This window comes from Rhopalosiphum maidis, chromosome 1, assembly GCF_003676215.2.
Source record: "Rhopalosiphum maidis isolate BTI-1 chromosome 1, ASM367621v3, whole genome shotgun sequence".
NCBI lineage: Eukaryota > Metazoa > Arthropoda > Insecta > Hemiptera > Aphididae > Rhopalosiphum > Rhopalosiphum maidis.
Genome location: NC_040877.1, coordinates 38,405,058 through 38,426,398, shown reverse-complemented (window position 1 = coordinate 38,426,398; position 21,341 = coordinate 38,405,058). Strand labels below are relative to the sequence as shown.

General features: G+C 24.7%; 2 protein-coding genes across 3 annotated transcripts in view; both read right to left on the bottom strand.

Moving 5' to 3' along the window:
- The window catches only part of LOC113548841 (cyclic nucleotide-gated cation channel alpha-3), a 102,470-nt gene that overhangs the window by 55,250 nt on the left and 25,879 nt on the right, over positions 1-21,341 (bottom strand). The window lies entirely within an intron of this gene.
- LOC113548842 lies at positions 552-1,729 on the bottom strand. The gene is made up of 6 exons (XM_026949927.1): positions 1,655-1,729; positions 1,532-1,589; positions 1,209-1,285; positions 1,049-1,146; positions 725-978; positions 552-631 (listed from the first exon to the last, which is right to left on the bottom strand). Exons 1-6 carry the CDS (start codon positions 1,727-1,729, stop codon positions 552-554), a joined length of 642 nt encoding a protein of 213 aa, XP_026805728.1.

The following is a 21,341-nucleotide window of genomic DNA, read 5'->3' as shown; positions in this document are numbered from 1 at the left end:
AGTTCCATAAAGATAGTGCTTTTATAAAAATGTATTTAATTTGAAATAATTTATAACAAATATATGTATATATATATATTCACAAATTTACTGAATGCTTTTTAATGATTTGTTTAGTGATAGATAACTTAATTAGGCATTTAATTTTTATTCTTTCGAATGTTGTAAACGAATACTACATTTTTTATAATTTTATCATTTTAATAGCGCAAAAAACAATAGTAATTTATTTTTGAATTAAATTTTAACAAATCCAGTACATTAACTTATTTAATAATGATACATTCAAAACTTACTATTTAGTCGAGATACTTGTTAGATTTTGTTTGACTAGATCATTTGAAGTACGGTGGTTAATATACAGTTAGTTACGCCATAATCATTACTTTTAAATGTCAAGTTAATTATGAGTTTAGTCTCATTGTAAATTATAAATATCAATTTTTTTTTAAATTTAACAGGCATACATTGTATATATATATATATATATTATTTATTAAGTTGATGAAATATATTACAATACTAAAAATTAATTTAAAAATAAATGTCACTCATTGTATTTGTGAATTTATCTTGCGCTGAATTTCTTTTAAATAACTGATCAAATTCATCCATGAATATAGTAATATAACTGTGAAGTGGATAAAATAAAATATTGTTTCTGTATTTTACCATAATATTATAAGATAATAGAATAATATCAAAATAAAAATAAAATACATACTTGTATACGCAAACATTAATATTACAGATAAAATTATATTCCGTTGCTCTTCTAGTGTCACACGTGTCTCGTGAAGTTTAGTATTAACTTCATTATTAGTTTTCATTTGTTCGATTAACTGTTTAACTGTAGTCAACTCTAATCTTTTATAATTATTTAATTTAATGTTTTCATTCACACTATATTTTAATTCGTGCCACGAATTATTTATTAGCCATAACGCATTTGGACATCTAGCTCCAATACAAATGTTCCTTACAATAATATAATATTATAATGTGTATTTTATCGCCTTACGCTTAATGCAAATTTAAAACTTTTTACTTGTTTTGTTCAATAAATGACCATATGACTAACACATTCCATAGTACAAAATAAATTGCCCAACATATCGTAGCCTTAGAAATTAAATTTTGTTGTTCCTAAATAGATTTTTTCCATTATTTAATGTACACATTTTTATTTTACAATTTAATAAGTTTACTTTGTAAGCACCAACAAAAGCTATCGACCATATTATGGTCATACTAAAAATAAACACAAACATGATAATCCAGGCCACTATAAACAGATAATAATAACAGTACTCATTAAAAGTATTATCGAAGCAAATACATAATTTACGGAGATAGTCTCAGGAAAATACGTTTATCCGGGAGACAATATAATAAAACTGATAGTAAATAGTAAATTCATAAAAATATATAACAAATCTACCTAGAAAAATGTAGAAAAAAGTATCTAAAGGAATGTCAATATACAGTTTTATTTGTGATTTAATGGAAAAAAAAAATAAATGTTTCATACTTGGTTCTTCATTTTCTAGAGACAACACATTAACTAGTAAAATACATGCTGCCAAAGTCTGAAATTTTTTAACAATTCTATGATTAAAGTCATTGTAAAATGTCTTGACAATTTTTCTCTTACAATAAAAACCGCACTGAAGCAAATGATACCAACTTGAAGTGTTATAATTCCGAAAGTATTTTTGAGAAACCACATTATTTCAACTAATAAAATATATAAAGAACTTGGATAAGTAGATATGAAATTTCCTCAAACTCACAATACATAAAATTATAAATGAACCAAAGGATCCATCAATAGGTTTTTAATCGAATAAAAATTGAATAAAAACTAAATTACAAGACATGTTATTGATGATTGCTATAGAAACATTGTAAGTTACAATTCAACTTAATCGATAAAATTCGAAGATAATTTTTAGAAATCCATTACATCTACATTTTTACGTAACATAAATTAAATCTCAGTGACAATTTTGGTAGTGTGTTTTTTTATGTGACATGTTTATTACCTCTGTTCTAACAGAAAAAATAAAATAAAATAAATAATCATTCACAATAAATAAAATATTTAATTTTGTTTTTTTTTTATGGTAGATAAGATCAACAAAATAGGGAATGGATTGGTGTATTATTAATTAATTAATATTTATTTCAAACCATTAAATATCAAAATTACGTTTATAAAAATAAATTTTAACTTAATCTATATAACTGATTGATGGATTCATATGAAAAATTAACTGTAGTTAACCCAAAATTGCTGCACCATAATATTATTTAAAATCTACGAATTTGATGTAATTCAGTATTAAACATTAGTTGGTTGTGTCCATGTGAGAAGATGACATGACTTAATCGTCATAACAAAAGTATGTTATCTTCTCACTATATTTTCAAAAATAGCGTAGAATACCGTTTAAAAGTAATTTAGACGTTGCTGTACCGAAATTGCCTATACACTACGCCAGCTTTAAATATATGGTATAGAAATATCGAGATTAACTTTCTATATTATGCTATTTATAATTGTAACCATTTGGATTATCTATACTCATGTATAATTAAAAGTAAGATTAATTTAAAAAAAACTTAAGATTGCAATAATTTGAAGTATTTATAAAATAAATATTATAATTATTGGTTTTAGATTAAAAAAGAGGATACAAGCATTATTTTTATGTGTTTTAAAACATTTGTAAAAAATTAAATATTGGTACACGCAAAAATAAACGTAATAGATTAACTCATCCGGAATGACTGAATTCGTCCGAAAACCGAAGGAACTCATTCAAGTGAATTAGACAATGATAAAAAGTGTATTAAAATATTGTCTCATTATTTTAAAATACAATTTTCTACAATCAATAAAATTATACATAAACTCAGAAAATTTGTATAAATATTATTAAGTAAATATTCATAAAAGTTTTTTTTATTTATATGTTTCTTAAAAATAAACACAATTCACAATTTATTATTGTTCATAATTTACATTTTATTTTCAAATTAATTTTATTCTTTTATATTCTAATATTCTAAAAATTTATGCAGTTACTCTAAAATATTTAAAATCATGTATAATGATTTTGAAATTATGATATTTCAATTTTAAATATGTACATAATTATTTTTGATACTTAATAATGTGTTCATATAATTGAAATGGGATAATAAGCTGTATTTTTTTTATTAGTTTTTATTAGTAATTTTTTCAGCGCTTAAGAATAGATTTGTTGTTTATTCCAGTAAAGTGTGGTGTGTGTCGTGTGAGCAAAATAACATAATATACACTTGGTTGGATTGTTTTTGTTCTTGGTAAAGTGGTTTAAAAAGTAATTTTCTGTATAATTGATGTAGTGAGAAGCTTGATTATAGGATAAAAACTATTTAAGTGTAGAGTTTATAATGTAATTTTTGGTTCAGAACATATTATTGTTATTTATCATACATTTATCACCTACTAATTTATCGAAATTAAGAATAATAATATTTAAACTTATAAATATTCATCCTTTTTTAATATAATAAATACTTGTCACAAAAAAAAAGTAATACATATTATGTTTAACTTAATTATTAAAATATTATAAAATATTAATAATTGGAAATTAAAATATTATATAAAGAATGGACTTTACTACCATGTTTACTCTTTTTTTTTTGACAATCCAGTTATTCAAAATATTTAAAATTTTTAAATATACTTTAAAACTATTTAATCTAAATACATCGTCAGCTTACATTTTTATATATTATTTCTAATAATAATAAAATTACATAAATATCATACGTCAAAATAATACTATCAATCCTAACTGTTTGAGCATTCATGAAAACCATTTTATTGCTTTAAATTTCAATTTATTTAGTGAGCGCATATTAAATAATAATATATATAACATATAGCATTATAAAATGATTTTGTGTATTGATTAAAATCGGAAATAGTTTACATAAGTGTTAGTATTATATTTTTATACATGAAAAATGTTGAAATCGAAGTTGAATTAATTTTAGGCTATGTCATTGAGAATATTACCGAAAAGGACGGGTTTTCAAACACATGTCCGTTCTTATATTCAATAATACTACTATTTGTTGATTGTTGTAACAGAAAATATAATATATAGTTCTTTTCCATCTCTGACTGGGTGCATAATAATAATAATAATAATAATAATAATAATAATAATAATAATAATAATAATAATAATAATAATAATCATATATTATACACAACAATCGTGTGCACCAATGCATGATGACAGATGATTGTCGACCACCGTTGACGATTGTCAACATTACGCAAGCAATAACGCACACACATTTGTCGGTCCGTATTGATTTCTCTTATTATATTCGTAAATCACGTCAACGGGACGAAACCTTCTGTGGTGTAGGTGAACGTTAGCGGTTGCGATAGTGGTGGTGGCGACGACGACGACAAAATGGGTGACGGGGATCCTTTTAAAGCCACCAGAACCTACTTGAAAATTAATCAAAAGCTCGAATGGCTTCGAGTAAATGATGTAGACAAAACGGCTAATGACCGAACCGTTTTCTGGATAAAGTTAAACGTTCGGTACGTAGGTCATTTTTCATTCAAGATTATTTTAGTCTACTACCGTCAAAACGACTATCTTCTACCACAGCAGTTTAATATATATAATTATATATATTTTAAAAAAAACACTTTGTTAAATAATCAACTAAAGTTTCCCCTTTCATTGACCATGCTGATATAAATGATTTTCATTCAAAGTATTAAAATAATTTTTTTCTGATAGTAAAAGTGCATTGTATAAATTCTACTTTATTTAAATAATATGAAAGTGTGTAGTTTATTAAGTAAAATTGTCTTTATTTTTAAAATGTATTTTACATTATTCAGATGATTTTGAAAAAATAGAATGATTTCCATTATTTTCAAATAATGAGGTAATTTTTTCAAAATGTCATTAAATAATTGATAATAATTCTTAAGTTGGTATTTTGGTAAGCACCAATTTACGATTTGATTTTCATTTTAAACTAATAATCTAATTACATGTACAGAAATATCAGAAACAGCAATAAAACCATTGGTGTTTTTTAAAAAATATACTTCTATGAAAAAATATTTTCTACTCATGTTTATACTTAAAGTAAATATAAAAATCAGATTTACCAATTCAACTATCTAATTATATATATCGTAATATACTTGATTTAATATCGAAAAAAACTAAACTACTCATCACAATCGAATTTTTTTTATTAATTATAGAATATATATATATATATATATATATATTATTTTATAATTAATTAAATTTTATATCATAAAAATACGTAGTTAATAAGATAGGGTCTTTTTTTTAAAATTATTATTATTATTATATTTTATTGTTTTTGTTTACATTAAAGAGTCTATTTTTTTTTTACTATTTCTAAGGAGTCCGACAGAGGAAAAGTTTAAGAAACACTGATCTATAATTTATACTATCAAAACGTTTACAGGCCTTATATTAAACACAAGTGCGTGTATATATATGTAATATATAATATGCTATGTAATTATGTATATCAATAACAATAAATTAATAATAGCAAATAAAGTTAAATATGAACATATTTTCCATAAGGTATAATAAGTTTAAATTGAAGATAATTTTTATCTGAATAAAAAAATATAAAAATTACCTAGTTATTATCATAAAAATATCAAGTATTAAATATACCGGCATAGTTTCCAATGGTTTATTTGTTACAAAATATATAAATAAACCATTAATGGGTAATACATTATGTAATATACTCAGACCAATTAAAAAAAAACCTATTATTTCCTCTTTTTGAAATAAATCGTGGTTTATTATTATAATATATTGTTTAGATATCCTTAGTTATGCCAATGTATAGTTATTTAAAAATAACAACCATAATATAGAATAAAATATACAAGTACACCTGCGTTGATGTACTATAAAAATAAATTTGGTTTTTATCAGTTATTCGTATCGTTCGGATGTTATGATTCAAATCTATTTTGTGTGAAATGTTTGACCATTGATATTTATAATTATAATGTTATAATACCTATATTAACATGCCCGAGAGTGTGCTCCCATTTAGGTTTTGTGAAATTGACACATATTTTATTGTAATTCTAAACTCTCACTTAGGTTGCAAGCTCGTAAGAATAGTAATCCAAACGTCCGACTGTATATAATATACAAATTTAATATTTATGTATATTACAGCTTTATAGGAGTTAGTTAAATCTAGGTCATTTATCAACGTTGAAATGTTGAAATGTTGGAATGACTTACACGTAACGAAATGATTAATAGTACAATCTAAGATTGTCAGTAAATAAGCATAACTTGGGCATTAGTGGATATAATATATTTTACATATTACATTGTAACAATGTATAAAATATATTATAAAATGTTTACGTATGTAACATTGAAAAATTTAAAATTATGTCACACTACGCGCACAGACTAAAAATATAATTTATTTCTGCAGGCGTAAAAAACGACGATGACACGTGCGAAATGGATTAAACTAAAGGTCCGAATAATTTTTGGTGCACAGACTGCAGAGAATGTCGTTTTAATAAAATATAGTGTTATATATGTATATAGATCAATATTCTCGGTACTAGAAAACGTCATGCGTGAGAGTTGATGTAATACTATCTATAATGCCTGCCTATAATATTGTTACATTTAATATTATATAGTTGAAAAAATACGTCATCGAAGTGTAATGTAATAATAATAATAATTTATGAGCGGTATCGGTGCGATTTTGCTAAAACCGTTCAAATGCGAAGTGTATTCAAATAATATAATATTGGAACTGTTATATGATATTATTATAAAACTGAGATTCTGGAGTTTTTTTTATCATTACTATGGAAGAACGCGTATAAAGGTTAACGTGTTACGACCTTTATATAGGTCGACGAGCAGACTTAAAGTCTGGTAAGTTATATTTTTTTACATTTCTTTTTTCAGGAACAGAACATTGGTATAAAACAGCAAAATAGCTATATTATAAACGGAAATCATAGGAATAATAATGATGTTATTATAAATATTTTTTATTGGCTCGTTTTTATTACTATTACCTATCTTAACAATTTAGAATAAACTATATAAAGCATATATTAAATACTAAAATGTATCTTAAGTTATATATTATCAAAATTCAGTATGTTCCATGTATTTTAAGTTATTTATATCCAGCTAGGTATTTAATTATAGGTATTTATGTAATAACAAAATAAAAATATTAATTAAATTGCATACTGTAGGTAAGTAAAAATATTCTGATTATTCAATATGAAATTACCTTCTGATAATATGTCATATTAAATTATGAACTATAATAATTATAAAAAGGCTATAGGATGGAGTGTTAATTCAATTTCGATTAATCCACCATTATGGACGGCATTACTTAGATTATAATATAAATCTACTAAAAAAAAGAGTCAGATATTCATAGATTTCACGGCAATGAATATGCCATAAATTACGTCGATAATCCTAAAGATATACTACCAATACTGAAATGACATTGATTCAGCTTGCGTATTGGTCATTTTAACTGTAAATTTGTTTATTCTTCATTAAAACTGCCGTTTTCTTACAACTTGGTTTTCTCGTACCCATCACACTATTTTCAAATTAATGTTTGTGTAAATGAAACAATTAGTTTCAAATTGCTGTGACAGCATAAATTACTAAATTGTATTCTTGATTACGTTTTATTGTGTTACTGTAAAATGCAATATTAATATATTATTGAATAAATAAATGTAGAAATTCAAATTCTGAATATTTAATAATGAACTTAAAATATGTGTAAAAATAATAGTGTATATTTTTGGACTTATGTTAGAACTATTTATAAAGATCCTTGTACTACTCGTTTATTATATTTTCAAGCCTAATTTATACAAATATAAATTTTATAAATTTTCAATTAGAAAATATTTTTGTGATTTTTACACAATATGTTGTCAACATTTAATTTTTACATGCTTATAAAGATAATCGTGCATATTATTTATACTTAATAATAATACAATAATAAATTATAAAACAAGTACTTATGTGGGAAGCAATTTTACTTTTATTATACAACTTTGACTTTTATATGTTAAAAACTTAATAATCTATATTTTAACTAAAATGATTATATTGAACGAGTTGAAAAAAATTAGCTTTATTGTCCAGTCTTGATAAAAAGGTGATTAATACATATTCCACAAACCATTAAATCAATATATATATTATATATCTATATTATTATGCTTTCAAATTTAAATACTTTTTGCATATATAACTTATTTGTTAACGGGCAGATTATAGGACATGTATTTAAGGATTTTGATCATTTTGTTTGAGAATTTTCGTAACACATAACTATAAAATTAATACATTTATTGCGCATACATATAATAACAATATACATTTAAAATCTAAAATAATCAATCAGTTGTAGATAAATAAATTGTTTTTTGTTTTGTAAACAAATTGATTCGTGCAACAAAAAATGAAATGTGAGTATGATGTGGTTTGAAATACTCAACACTCTTACTTTGGAAATTGTATTATATTTATAGTTAAAGATTTGAAAATTCGCTAGTGTAATTCTTTTTAAATAAAAACATTGGACGATTAAATTAAAGACCTCAAACATTTTTTGAGATTTATTTTTTATAAATAATTTAAACAGTTTGCGCTTTATAGCTGTACAATATTTATTTTTTCATATTCAGTTATACATAATATTGTAGTTGTATCGTTCCATATAATATAATATTATAACATGTATCAGGATTTCAGAAATGCCACCATAAATCCGTTACGATAATAATTGTATGTGCTACTGCAGCCAATCAGCAAGCAGAGAAGTATAATCATTAAAATTTGCGGTGTATAATACCAACTATATTATTATAAAGACACTATTTTGTATGAGTATTAAGTACATTATTTAATTCTATTAATATGCGTATTTTATTATACGCGAAATAATCGGAGTTCTTTGAATTTATTTTTAATTTTTTTAACAATAATTTTATCCTCCAAAGATATATATTTTATATAAAATCTGTACAAACAAGATAGTATTATTCGTTTATCGTTTCCGGTAGATACCACTAATAAATAAGTTTAGCAATAATGCAGTTCCAAACATGTAAAATAAAAAAAACTTTTATTCATTATAATAATATATTTTGAAGTTTGAATGTGCTATTAACGGTGCATTTGAGTTCATCGATCTGAGTAAAGCTATAATAATAAAAATACCAATTGAAACTTATATTTCGAAAAAAAGCGTATTTCAGAACGCTTAAAAGAAATATAATTTTTTGAGCAAAGTTTAGTAATACCTTACATAGGTATTTATTTATTTTTAATTTTTCTTCTTTTGTTATGAAATATTATTGCATTTATATTAATGCTAAAACAAACTTTTTTACAAGATCCATTTCACTGGCATTTCCATTATAGGATTTCTGCTTAAAATGTAAATTTTACACCTTTTGTTTTCGCTTACAATATTGTGCATGGACTATTTAGAGTCCGGGGCTTCAAAACTTTGTAAATATGAAAGAACGATTGAAAATTGGAATGAATGATGGGAAATAAAACATTTTCAAAACATAAATTTAAAAGAATCAACGATCAATAAAATTCCATTAAGTCGTACATTTTTAAAACAATTAACAATAAAATTATAATTAAATATTTTTAATATTTTTATTTACTATTAAATCACAATTTTATATAATTAGAATCTAATCTTTTAATTTAATTTTATCAGTATTAAATAAAATAGACTATAGACATATATTTAATATATTGAACAATAATTTTATTTAGTTATTTTATACCTTATAATTATATTATGTTATTAGAATCAATAAATAAAAACTTTTGTTGTTGTATAAATCTTGGTTTAGACAAAGTATATCAATTATAATGGGAAATTCCGAAATATAAAAATATATTATTTAGTACTATTACTGAACTTTATATTATGTTTGGTATAATATTACAATTAATGTAAATATTATTATTGCACAATTATTATATACGATGCAATGAGTATTTATCTTTTTAAAAACATGTAATGATTAAATAAATATTTAAAGAAAAAAAGGAAGGCAAGTAGGTACTATTCTGTTATACATTAAGTGTCTATTGGAAAGCTATTATGGGTGTTTTTAATTTGAATTTATTCATTTATCATTGTATATAAAAAACAACTAAGAGATGAGACGATTTGTCAACCTATATCACCAAGTATATTTTATGCCAAAAAAGAACAATTTTGGTCAACAGCTGAATTGCGTATGCCTTTTTTGTGATAAGCTGACTTTGTGCGAGTATTTCTTGGACCAGAATTTCGTGCGTACAAATTTAGGCAGACGACTGGTTTTCGTCGATCTGCACATATTAATGCCGTAAAAGTACCATTGTAAATATAATTAGTAAATTAATTATACTGTATCTTGGTTTTTTCCTGGAAATAGAGTTAGATTAGTACATGGTGAATAGATATCAGTAAATGACTATAATTTGATATGTATCAAATGATCTATGGATCAGTGAATTTTTAACAATCCAGATAGGTTCTACGATAAAAGATAAAAATGGAAGTACTTATAATGTGCATGAAAAAATTAAAAAAAAATCGTAAATAACTTAAGTCTCTAAATTTAATTTTAATCGATATATTTTTAAATAATAATATTTAAAGACGGGCATGCACAAAACGAATGTATTAATCATATTTTAAATTAAATGAGAATAGTACAATTTTATTAGTATTTTAAATCATGGCTATGAAAATGATGATGTAAATATTTTGACTCGACCAAAACTAAGCAATAAATTAAAATGTAAATCTCTGGATGGTCCGTGTAAAAAACTGAGAAAGATTTTACACCGATATTTACGTGAAGGGGATATTAATAGTTTAACTTCTATTACAATTGACATAGTTCGAATAAGGAAAAATATTCATTATACACGTTTAAGTATGATTCCAAAGTTTTCTAAGTAATTATGAGGAACTTCATTTGAATCTAACACATTTAGATGAAATATATTGGCTTACAAATAATTTCAAAAAAATATGGTATAATTTTCAACATACCTAAACTAATTCAAAATGCTTAACTAAATGTTTTTTATGTGTATACGTTTGGTACGTTTAAAAGCTGTCCTTAAAATGTTATCAACTATTCATTATTTGTTTGATCTAAAAATGCAAATTATATACCGCTAGTATTTTTTTTTAATAACAGGCAAAACTACAGAAATATATAAAATGCATTTTTAATTTAATATATAAAATGAGTGAATTGATTTTGATTTTTACATCACGTATAATTTACGTTGAATTTGAAGAAGCTATACACTCAACATTTTCGGGGATTTTTCCTGAAGTGGTACGTAAAGGCTGTCGTTGTCATTTAGGGCAGACTATATGGAAAAAAAATCAATCAATTGGCCCGAGTAATAATTTTAAAAATAAATCAAAAATAGAATCATTTTTAAATTTTTTTTTTTTTGGAACTTAAGAAAAAAATTTTTTTTGAAGGGCTCGTAGATATAAAATCAAATAGTCAAAAATTACATGATTTTTGTAATTCTTTTGAAAAATTAATTTTGCAGAGCTGTAAATTTCTGTTGTTAATATGTGCTGAATTTTCAAACAGTTTAATGTATACTATTAATGCTTGTGAATTCGAAATTCAATGATGCGTTGTATTCTTCGTATTCAATTCTTTTATAATTTTAGAAGTTTTGAAAAAAGTACAAGCTTACATTAAAATGTGTACATCAAATTAGACACAACAGCTGTGAAAATTTGTGAAAAAAATAGATGATGTTATATTATGCGTCAGTATGAAGATAACAATTATAACTCGTTTGAAGTTTTAATAGAGAGCTTGGCTTATAAAAACTTGCCAATTTGATTTGTGTTTCTTTGATTTTTCGTATGGATATAATTTTTTTTTTAAATTTTGTCCACTTTTGTAATGCATTGAAAATTTTTTAATACATCTTGTATTATTGTACACAATATTCTTTGTATATTTTTTTTACTGCGGATTTTGAATTTATACTGCAATGTTTAATTAAAATATGTGTTAAGTATACTACCTATACAATATTTTTAAATTTACTTTGATTTTTTTTATTGTAATTGTTTACTAAAGACTGCAGTTCTTATCAAAATATGAAACATGTATGTGTTAACAATATTTTTTGTAAAGTTTTTTTTAAATTTAATTGAATTTTTTTTGATCCGCAAAATCTGATCGATCTAACTTGGTTATTCGGTCCACTAACCACCCACGTAATTTGACCTAAATAATGATTTTTGGACGTAATTCGGAAACATTGGTTTTTTTTATATAGCTAATAAAGTAATTTATTTTATTTTTAGTAATACAGTAAATTGATATATTTTTTTTCCGAAAATATTGAATTTTTATATGGTTATTTAATTATTATAATAATAAATATTATTATATATTATATCAACTTACATAACTCAAAATTAAGTCAAAACTTTCTGTAATTACAACATAACGGTAAAAATAGATTCATAATATAAATAGTTAATACCTTATAATAAATAAAAAATGTCACTGCTTATAGTAAAATTCATAATAATATAGTATATGTAAAAGTTTTAAGTTCACACAAATAATGTTTATAAATTACATAGTTTAAAAATGAAATTAGGAATATTGTATTAAATTTTAAAACTTAGGTATAAAAAGAAAAGTTTTTTGTGAATATCTACAAAATTCTAACTTCAAAAGCGAATGAAAAAAAATTGTGCCTATATATTTTTAATTTGTTTATACGTATAAAAGAAAAAGTTATGTGGGATCTTGTATTCAATTTTCGAGATTTTGACCGTGATAGTGAGTAATTTTTTACCAACAACTATAGAAAAAACTAAAAAAAAATATGAAAATTTGTTGTCATGTTTATAAATAGGTGAGTAAGGTTAAACAAATTTAAACTTTATATCATATAATTTAAATGATAACTTAAGCATTGGGTGAAAATTTCAAGTATCTACTGTTATTATTTTTTTATGAAATGAGTAAAATAAAATATCAATTGTTTGTGGATAAATAGTTATTTTACTAATGAAATGGTGAATATCGATTGTCATAAAAATATCAACTTCAAATGTTTATAAATATTAATTTGAATATCTGGTGGAGTTTGTTTTTCATATACTGGTTGAAAACTAATAAAGAACCTTGTATTCAATTTTAAAATCATAGGTTTAAAGAAAAAAAATGTCATGAGTTTCTAACAACAAATTGATGTAAATTTATGAGATTTTATTAAAATTAAAATTTTAAACACTAATATTAAACATTGCTACTATTGATTTTCGATATTTTTTAATTAAGAAATTAATGGCTTTTACTCATAAGCTTTGTATTACATTTCAAAGTGTTTGTACCTAGTGAATAACTAACAATTTTTAATCGATATTTATTGAAAAATAAAAACTAAACATTTTTTTTTATTCTTTTAAATAACGTAAAAACAGATTTTATTTTGAAAATTTTACTGTAAATAAACAATTATAATACAGTGGATTCCGCTTAATATGGGCATGTTGGGACCAACCATGTTTGCCCATATTAGGCGGTTGCCCATAAAAATAAAAATTGGTTAAAAAAAAAAAAATTATAATATCAAAAAAAGTCTACAAAATCCCTTCAGCATAAATTTTTATTTTTCCTGATCAAAATGTACTTATTGTAAAAAATACTAGGAGGATGGACAAAATATTTAAAAAATATTCAAGTGAAACTACTCTTAAAAGTTGAGTAAGGATTAATTTTTGGTACATAATTAGATTATGTGATATATTTGAATATTTCAAAAAGTATTATACTTAAAAATCTATACTTATTTTTAGAATGTTCTGGACGAAAAGTACTACAAGATAGATTTTTTTTATCAAAGATTTAAATGGTACATAGTGCTTTTTATTACTTTCGATAAACACAATCTCATAGATATGACGAAACCCGATTAAATTAGTCGTTTTTAAATACATATGTGTATACTATAACTATATGATAAAATAAAAATTGCCCACATAAACCGAATAAAGTTATATAATATAATATACATTTATATTGGGACCAGACCATTTTGACCATATTCAGCGGATGCCCATATTAACCGGCGCCCACATTAAGTAGAATCCATTGTATAAATATTTAGTAATAATTGAAAGCATCTAAAATTATTCGTTTTTTCGTTTTAAATCAAGAAAATAGAACTGTATTTTTTATATATTTAAGTTGCGTAAAAATTCCCATGTTTCCTAAAATAATTTTTTTTTACGATTATAAAAAAAAAAAATATTTGTAATTTTTCACTTTTGACACTTCGGAGTACCAACTTTTTGCTACCAGTGACCACTCCTGTTTTTAAAATTGAAGTATTTTTATTGTTCCAAAACTTGATGACAATAGAAAAAAAGCATGTCATTGTAAAATCAATATGTACTTTCATTGCTATGATCAAAATCTAAAATTTTAGAATTATCTATCGAAAATAACTAAAATTATTCTTAACATTGTCATTGTAATATTAATTAGTTTATGATAAATATATTATAAATAACATTTTTAAATTAAATAATAACAACTATCTGGCACGCGTGTATGGTTTTTAATGAGGAATATCATCTGTTTGTTATATTTTATAGTCCATAAAGTATTCTCGATTGCTAACGCTATTTGATAGCGATAATAGCGATGACTGCGATGATTTTTGGTAAATACTTTTAATTAAAAAAAAAAAAAAACGGACCATGAAAACCATGTTTACATCAATACATTTTGTACATAGATATAATTTATAAATTGATCTCTACGATGTGACATTTTAACCGCTAAATATTGTATTAGATTATTATAAGGCAAGTCATTATTATATGACTCCTTTTATCATTTTCCTATTATTATTACTGTGACTGAGCATTATATGTATAATGTTTTAAATTAATGTAGTACATTTATTTGAGCTATTGAAAACATACATCCTAATTTCAAATTGGTTTTTAATTTATTGATCATGCTAATACAATACACCACGGAGCACAGAGTAATGATAATAATAAACGGCCAACGGCACATGGCGTCAATACGTAATTGCTATACAATTCGAACGTTTATATGTGTAAATTGAAATAAACGTAATGTGTATTTCGTGTACATACATTGTTTTTCGATTTTTGTATCAGCGAATATTATATTTTAATTCAATATTAAAATTGATGGTCTTTAATACTAAATTAGTAAATTAAAAAATCAATGAAATTATTATTTTTTTAGAACAAAATGTAATACTACAACTTAGGTATATACTATATTGTACAATTTATTGGTTAGTCATCTGATGATTGGCCTTTGATATACTAAAATATTTGAATAGCAATATTATCAAAGGTCAATTGCCAATGACGTCAAACATGATCTTTTTATTATAAATCAATTTCCCCGCCTATAAAGAAAACAAAAGGGATTGGTATAAATTGTATATACCTAGGCTATTATTCAGTACATTTATCTATATAGGTTATTTTTATTTTTTGATATTTTTGTTTTGGTAAAAATAATTTTGTGTTAGGTAGATAGATACATTACTCTGAACTTAATAAAATTCTACTTCACAAATTTAAATGTAATATTAAGCTATATAAAGGTAGCGCAATCATAAATAAACCATCGGTAGTAGAAGTATTTGTTTCACTTAGCTAACCAATTTTTAATGATCATAACCAAAATATCATTTTAGGTACAGGATAGAATCATGTTTTAGGAAATAGAGGTAATTTGTCCAGTTTTGGTCATCATGCATTTGAGTAACCAACGAACCGGAACCGGAAGTGCTTAGGATACGGTTAGGTCATCAAACGATTTACATAACACTCGATATCATCACAACACTTCAAAAATGTAATAATATTGTTCTCACTAAGAAACGGAAAAAGCAGTAAAAAAATAATAAATAAATAAATATTCGCGGGGAAGATAATCAACATTATAAAGTACCGCCAAGCCCTACAAAACAACTTCAGTGATACTCTCACGTATCTTCACATAAATTATCGTAATATTACTGCGCATCGTGTATGGATTTTCCATCAGCGGCCAGTACAGTCACGACTATGGTTATCATTTATTCATTCAATAGTACGCACCTTGTGTTACTCTCCGAAGCGCGTGCATTTGTGTAATATTATTAAGTTATTTTACATGAGCGAATCTAAGGAAAAAGATTCGAACCCAAAGACAATAAATACTGCAGAGCAACATCCACTCCTCCAAAGTTGTACGAACAATTTAGTAAGTCGCGAAGCGAGTCTTTACATTTTTCAATGTTGTTTTTCAGAGTATTCGGTTTTATAACCTTTGAAATATTTACCCGGACCGATGAAGCGACGAAAAGGTTCAGTGAAATTTTGACTTTTGAGAATATATGAATATAATTTCAGTCTAACGTTATTTGGCGCTTATTGGTTAGTCCAAATACAAGACACTTAAACAGCCAAGAGAGAATAATTAGATTTTAAATTATCAGTAGATTTATTCACAATTTCTTTTTATAAGCGTCTTAAGTTCACATTTTTTTTTAAATTTGTCTAACACAAAAATATGTAAATTATTTTGAATTTAAAAATGTACAGTGATTTTTTTTTCTTATAAACCAGTCAATATCTCGGTAAATATTAGGCATTTTAAAACAATTTTTTTTTTAACTTTCTAGGTCTTATTGATTTACTATGACTTTAATTTTAACACCTTTTAAAATATTTAGACTAAATTTAAGCTATTTAATAAGCATTTTACATAATAACTAACTATTACATTCCTATTAAATGCTATTAATAGAATTTCGTTAAATTTAATAGGTACACTATTACGATAATAATAATTATTAATTTATTTGGAGACAAAAGTTATTATTTTATTTTTATTTTACATTGTGAAAATAACAATGACATTGAGTTGTAAATTTTTGATACTATTTTGTTTTGTTTTAATAATATGTTGTAATAATTATAACTATTATCCATTATTGTTTTTTTTTTTTTTTTGTAAATACTCTTATTTCAATTACGTTCAACTCGAGTAAACTTATTGGACGTGTTTAAAGTTTAAACACATTTTTAACGCTTAGCTTTTAACAGCATCAGTGTTTTGTAAAAAGATTTCATTGACCTGTCAATCTTTCGTTTACCATAATATATAATATTTTTATTTTTATGACCCGCAGGAAAAATATAAGTTATATCATAAATTTCAGTCAATCTAAACATCACATTATGTATACAAGTAAACACATAAATAGCTAACCCAACCCCAAGTGTAAAATTAAATGATCATCCAAAATCCTAATTGTGTGAATTTAATTCATCTTTTATTTGTACAAGTTTATCGTTTATGTATTATAGTTATTTTTGTTTTAGTTTATTTTAGTTAAGTTTCAAATGTGAAAATTTAAATACTACGCGTTAATGCTTAATAGTTTATACGTAATAATTAAACTATTTAAATTACGTACAGACTTTATAAACGATTCAGGTGAGATTTAAATAAATCAAATCTGACATTTTCCAGTAATACTTGCAAATTTATATTGATTTATAGATATAAAATTATGCATTTTTATTATAAAACTATTTTTAATTACAACATTTTATATTATTTTATTTTAATAATAATTAAATTCCTGTAGTGGTTGGAAAAATTCCATTAAAAGTCTTCAAAGTTTCTCAAAACTTTAAAATCCTAATAAAACAAAATTTAATAAAGATCTGTACCAAGTCGATATATTTAAAAACAAATATTAAGTTAACTACCCTATAATATATTATTATTTATTTATACCAAAATATTATTTTCAGTCAAGGGCTATATATTTTTATATCAAATCTGCCTATAATAGTCCCTAAAAACGTTACGGTTAGACAAACAGATTGATGCAAAATAAATTATATGCGTCAATCACCTGCCATGTTGTTGTATATATGGTTATGTAGAAATGTCGGCTAGGCGTAAATAGTCTCGAAACACAAAACATGTTTAATCGGGTATTTTACGTACACAGAAAATAGGAATATCGACGTGCAAACGCCTTCCTCGTAAATTCTAAAACCGTTTGATAACCTTGCTAACAATCCTCCACTCGGTGCAAATTATAAACCTAAAAGTAACCTTCCATTAATACGACAAACACGCGCAAACCCTTTAACCTTTATCCGAGTTTGCGAGCAATAGTAATTTTACAGGCTCGCACAACGCTCTTCGGTTCGTTGGTTTTATTTACATTTATTATTGCGAGACTGCACCCGACGAACCACTCCTACATGCGAACACGAATTTCCGGTCCTAGTTTCTTCTTATTATTATTGTTATTATTACTGTTTGAATCGACCACCAGAGAGAAGAAAATACGATGACGCCTGTACACTCGCGCGTGTTTGAAACTATAAAAACCACAAAACCGCACCGCCTCGTCTACACCACGAGTACATACGTATGTTTTGAATACAAAACGCTTTGTATATATATATTATATATATATATATATATGGCGGCGAGTGTCCTCGAAAGGATTGGGCCAATGGTGTGTGTGTGTGTGTGTGTGTGTGTGTGTGTGTGTGTGTGTGTGTGTGTGTGTATTATAAAGGTACGTGGTGAGAAGTTCGGGTAAACGGGGTCGTCTTCTGAGAGAGTCTTCGCAACACCGCAGCGTGTCTGAAGGGTTATTATCGATTTCGTTTCGTCGTCGTCGTCGCCCCCGCCTCGTGTACCACGCGCACACCCTAATAATAAACGGACCACCGTCCAGCTCACACGTGCACACGCAATCACCACTGGCAGGGGCCTTATTGCGACTAATTAATCATGTCCGTATAAATGTATGTTTGCGCGTGCGCTCGCGCATGTGTGCATGTGTGTAATTATCCCAAAAATACACGTGCCATTATTTCTTCGCAATAATAATAATATGATGTGATGAGCACACTTGACGTTATTTACTCTACAAAAAAATACAATTATAATAGCCCGGACAGGCGCTGCATTAGTTTATATATATATAAATAATATATACAACGATATAAGTGTCATCGGTGGCACTTGGTATTTTCCTTTTGAATTAATAATACTTTTCTTATCCCATATCTACCGAACGTATGTTAGTATAATATTAAACGCATAAGTCGTATAAGAGTGTGTAGCACAATTGTGTGTGTGTGTGTGTACTAATGACATTGATATACCACTTCAGCGTAATATAGAACTATCTGATGCACAAATAATTATTATTATAAAGCGATAAAATGTGGTTAACGTAAACAATTAATAACATTATGTTTTACGAATGATACATTAAATATCGATAGAAAATAATTACCTTATTATGTTTTTTTGCATTATAAAAATCTATGTTATATTTTTTGCATACCCGTTGTCAGGTTTATTTGACAAAATTATTAAATACAAGTCAAGAAAATGTGTACTTATACGTCCTATACTTATATTTTTCCTTTAAAATAATACGTTTAATTGCTATAATAGTTAATTATTTATAGTTAGTTTTGATTTGTATTGATTGTTAGTATCGTTTAAAGAAATACGTTTGTTAATGATTTTATTAAGTTTTAAATAGCAATTCTATAATACACTTTGAAGCTGTGTTCATCAAATTTATATTCATTGTATATAAAATTATTGCTATAGGTATGTTTCAATTATATTATATTGAAAAACAGTAATTCTTACGACAACTTATTTTTACGTGATTTATTATAAAAAAAAAGCGCATACTGACATATTACATAGTGTACAGTGTTATAATATTGAAGTGTGTACTGGTATATTATTATAGACACAAATTATGAAATATCCTCATTTTGCACCACGTACAAAATAATTGACACTCTTCATGTCACTTGACAGAAGTGTGGTGTGATGGATGTTTACCATAAATTCATAAGTGCATTGACCTAATACTGAAATATTGTATCTTGCAATAAAAACAAAACAGTAATAATATTATAATTATTGGTATTTTAAATTTTTAAAGATTCAATTTTCGGTGTAATTTAATATTTCTTGATAATACAGGGTATAACAGGACTATTTAACAAATATAGTAACATTTGTAAAGGGAGTTTGTCAAATAGTCTTGTTACACCTTATATATTAAATAATTGATTGTCATTTATGCTTATACCTACATAACTTATATATTTGTAATAACGTATGTCATTTAAATAGTATAGCTTTAGAAAACATTTATAATTTTTTTTTTAAATTTTTAGTTATTTTTTATGAAACGTTACTATATATAATGGAATTTTATAAATGCAATAATTTAATTGATCTACACAATATTTACGATAAAAATATTACATAATATATTGTGTTTTAAAAATCACAAATAATTAATAGAATTTATATTATATTATGCTTTTTATAAATAATCGATCATAAAATAACGATTATATTATATTATGCAGAATTTTAGACTATTATAAATATTACATAAAACTATAATTTAGTAATATTTATTAAATCAGTTGTTTCAAAATTATTAAATCTAGAAGACCATTAACTTCAAATTATCGAATTAAAAAATATACAAATAAATACCAAAGGTAATTTACTGAAAATATTATAAAGAAAAAATATAGCATAAAATTGTAGATTAGCAACCAATGAGTAGAATCAAATATTCCGTATCTTATTAAATGTCATGGATGAAAAATAGCTTATGAGTGATATAAACATTGAGTATATGGTTATAGTAAAAAAAAAGTATTTGAAATAAATATAAAATGGTTGAGAACATTATTGGAATACAATACAAGATAGATGGAGTAAAGTGTCAGACGAGAAAAATAGAATTAAGAAAAAGAATGAAAAATGAAAATAAAAAGTTTGTGACTAAAAAAAAGTATTCCTGCGGGGGTTAGCTAGTGGCAACTAAACGAAGAAAACGTAGTATGAGGCTAATACACGAGACCAACAATAATTTCTAAGAGTATGAAAACCACAAATTCACAGGAATTGAGTTTAATTGTAATCAGACAATTAACAACGCGATTGGTGTAATGGCGAACATTTTTTAGAAGTAGAGCAGAATTACTATAATAGTGACGAAACAATCAATTTGGGTATTTTTACTAACCTATTGGGTTTTACAAGTTAATAAAATATA

Bases quoted from the DNA above. Each gene is read 5' to 3' on its own strand.
- LOC113548842 (XM_026949927.1), bottom strand. From the start codon at position 1,729: ATGTGGTTTCTCAAAAATACTTTCGGAATTATAACACTTCAAGTTGGT. The intron at 1,590-1,654 runs GTAAGAGAAAAA...AAAAAATTTCAG, and splicing joins GCTTCAGTGCGGTTTTTATT to ACTTTGGCAGCATGTATTTT. The intron at 1,147-1,208 runs GTAAACTTATTA...AAATCTATTTAG, and splicing joins CTTTTGTTGGTGCTTACAAA to GAACAACAAAATTTAATTTC.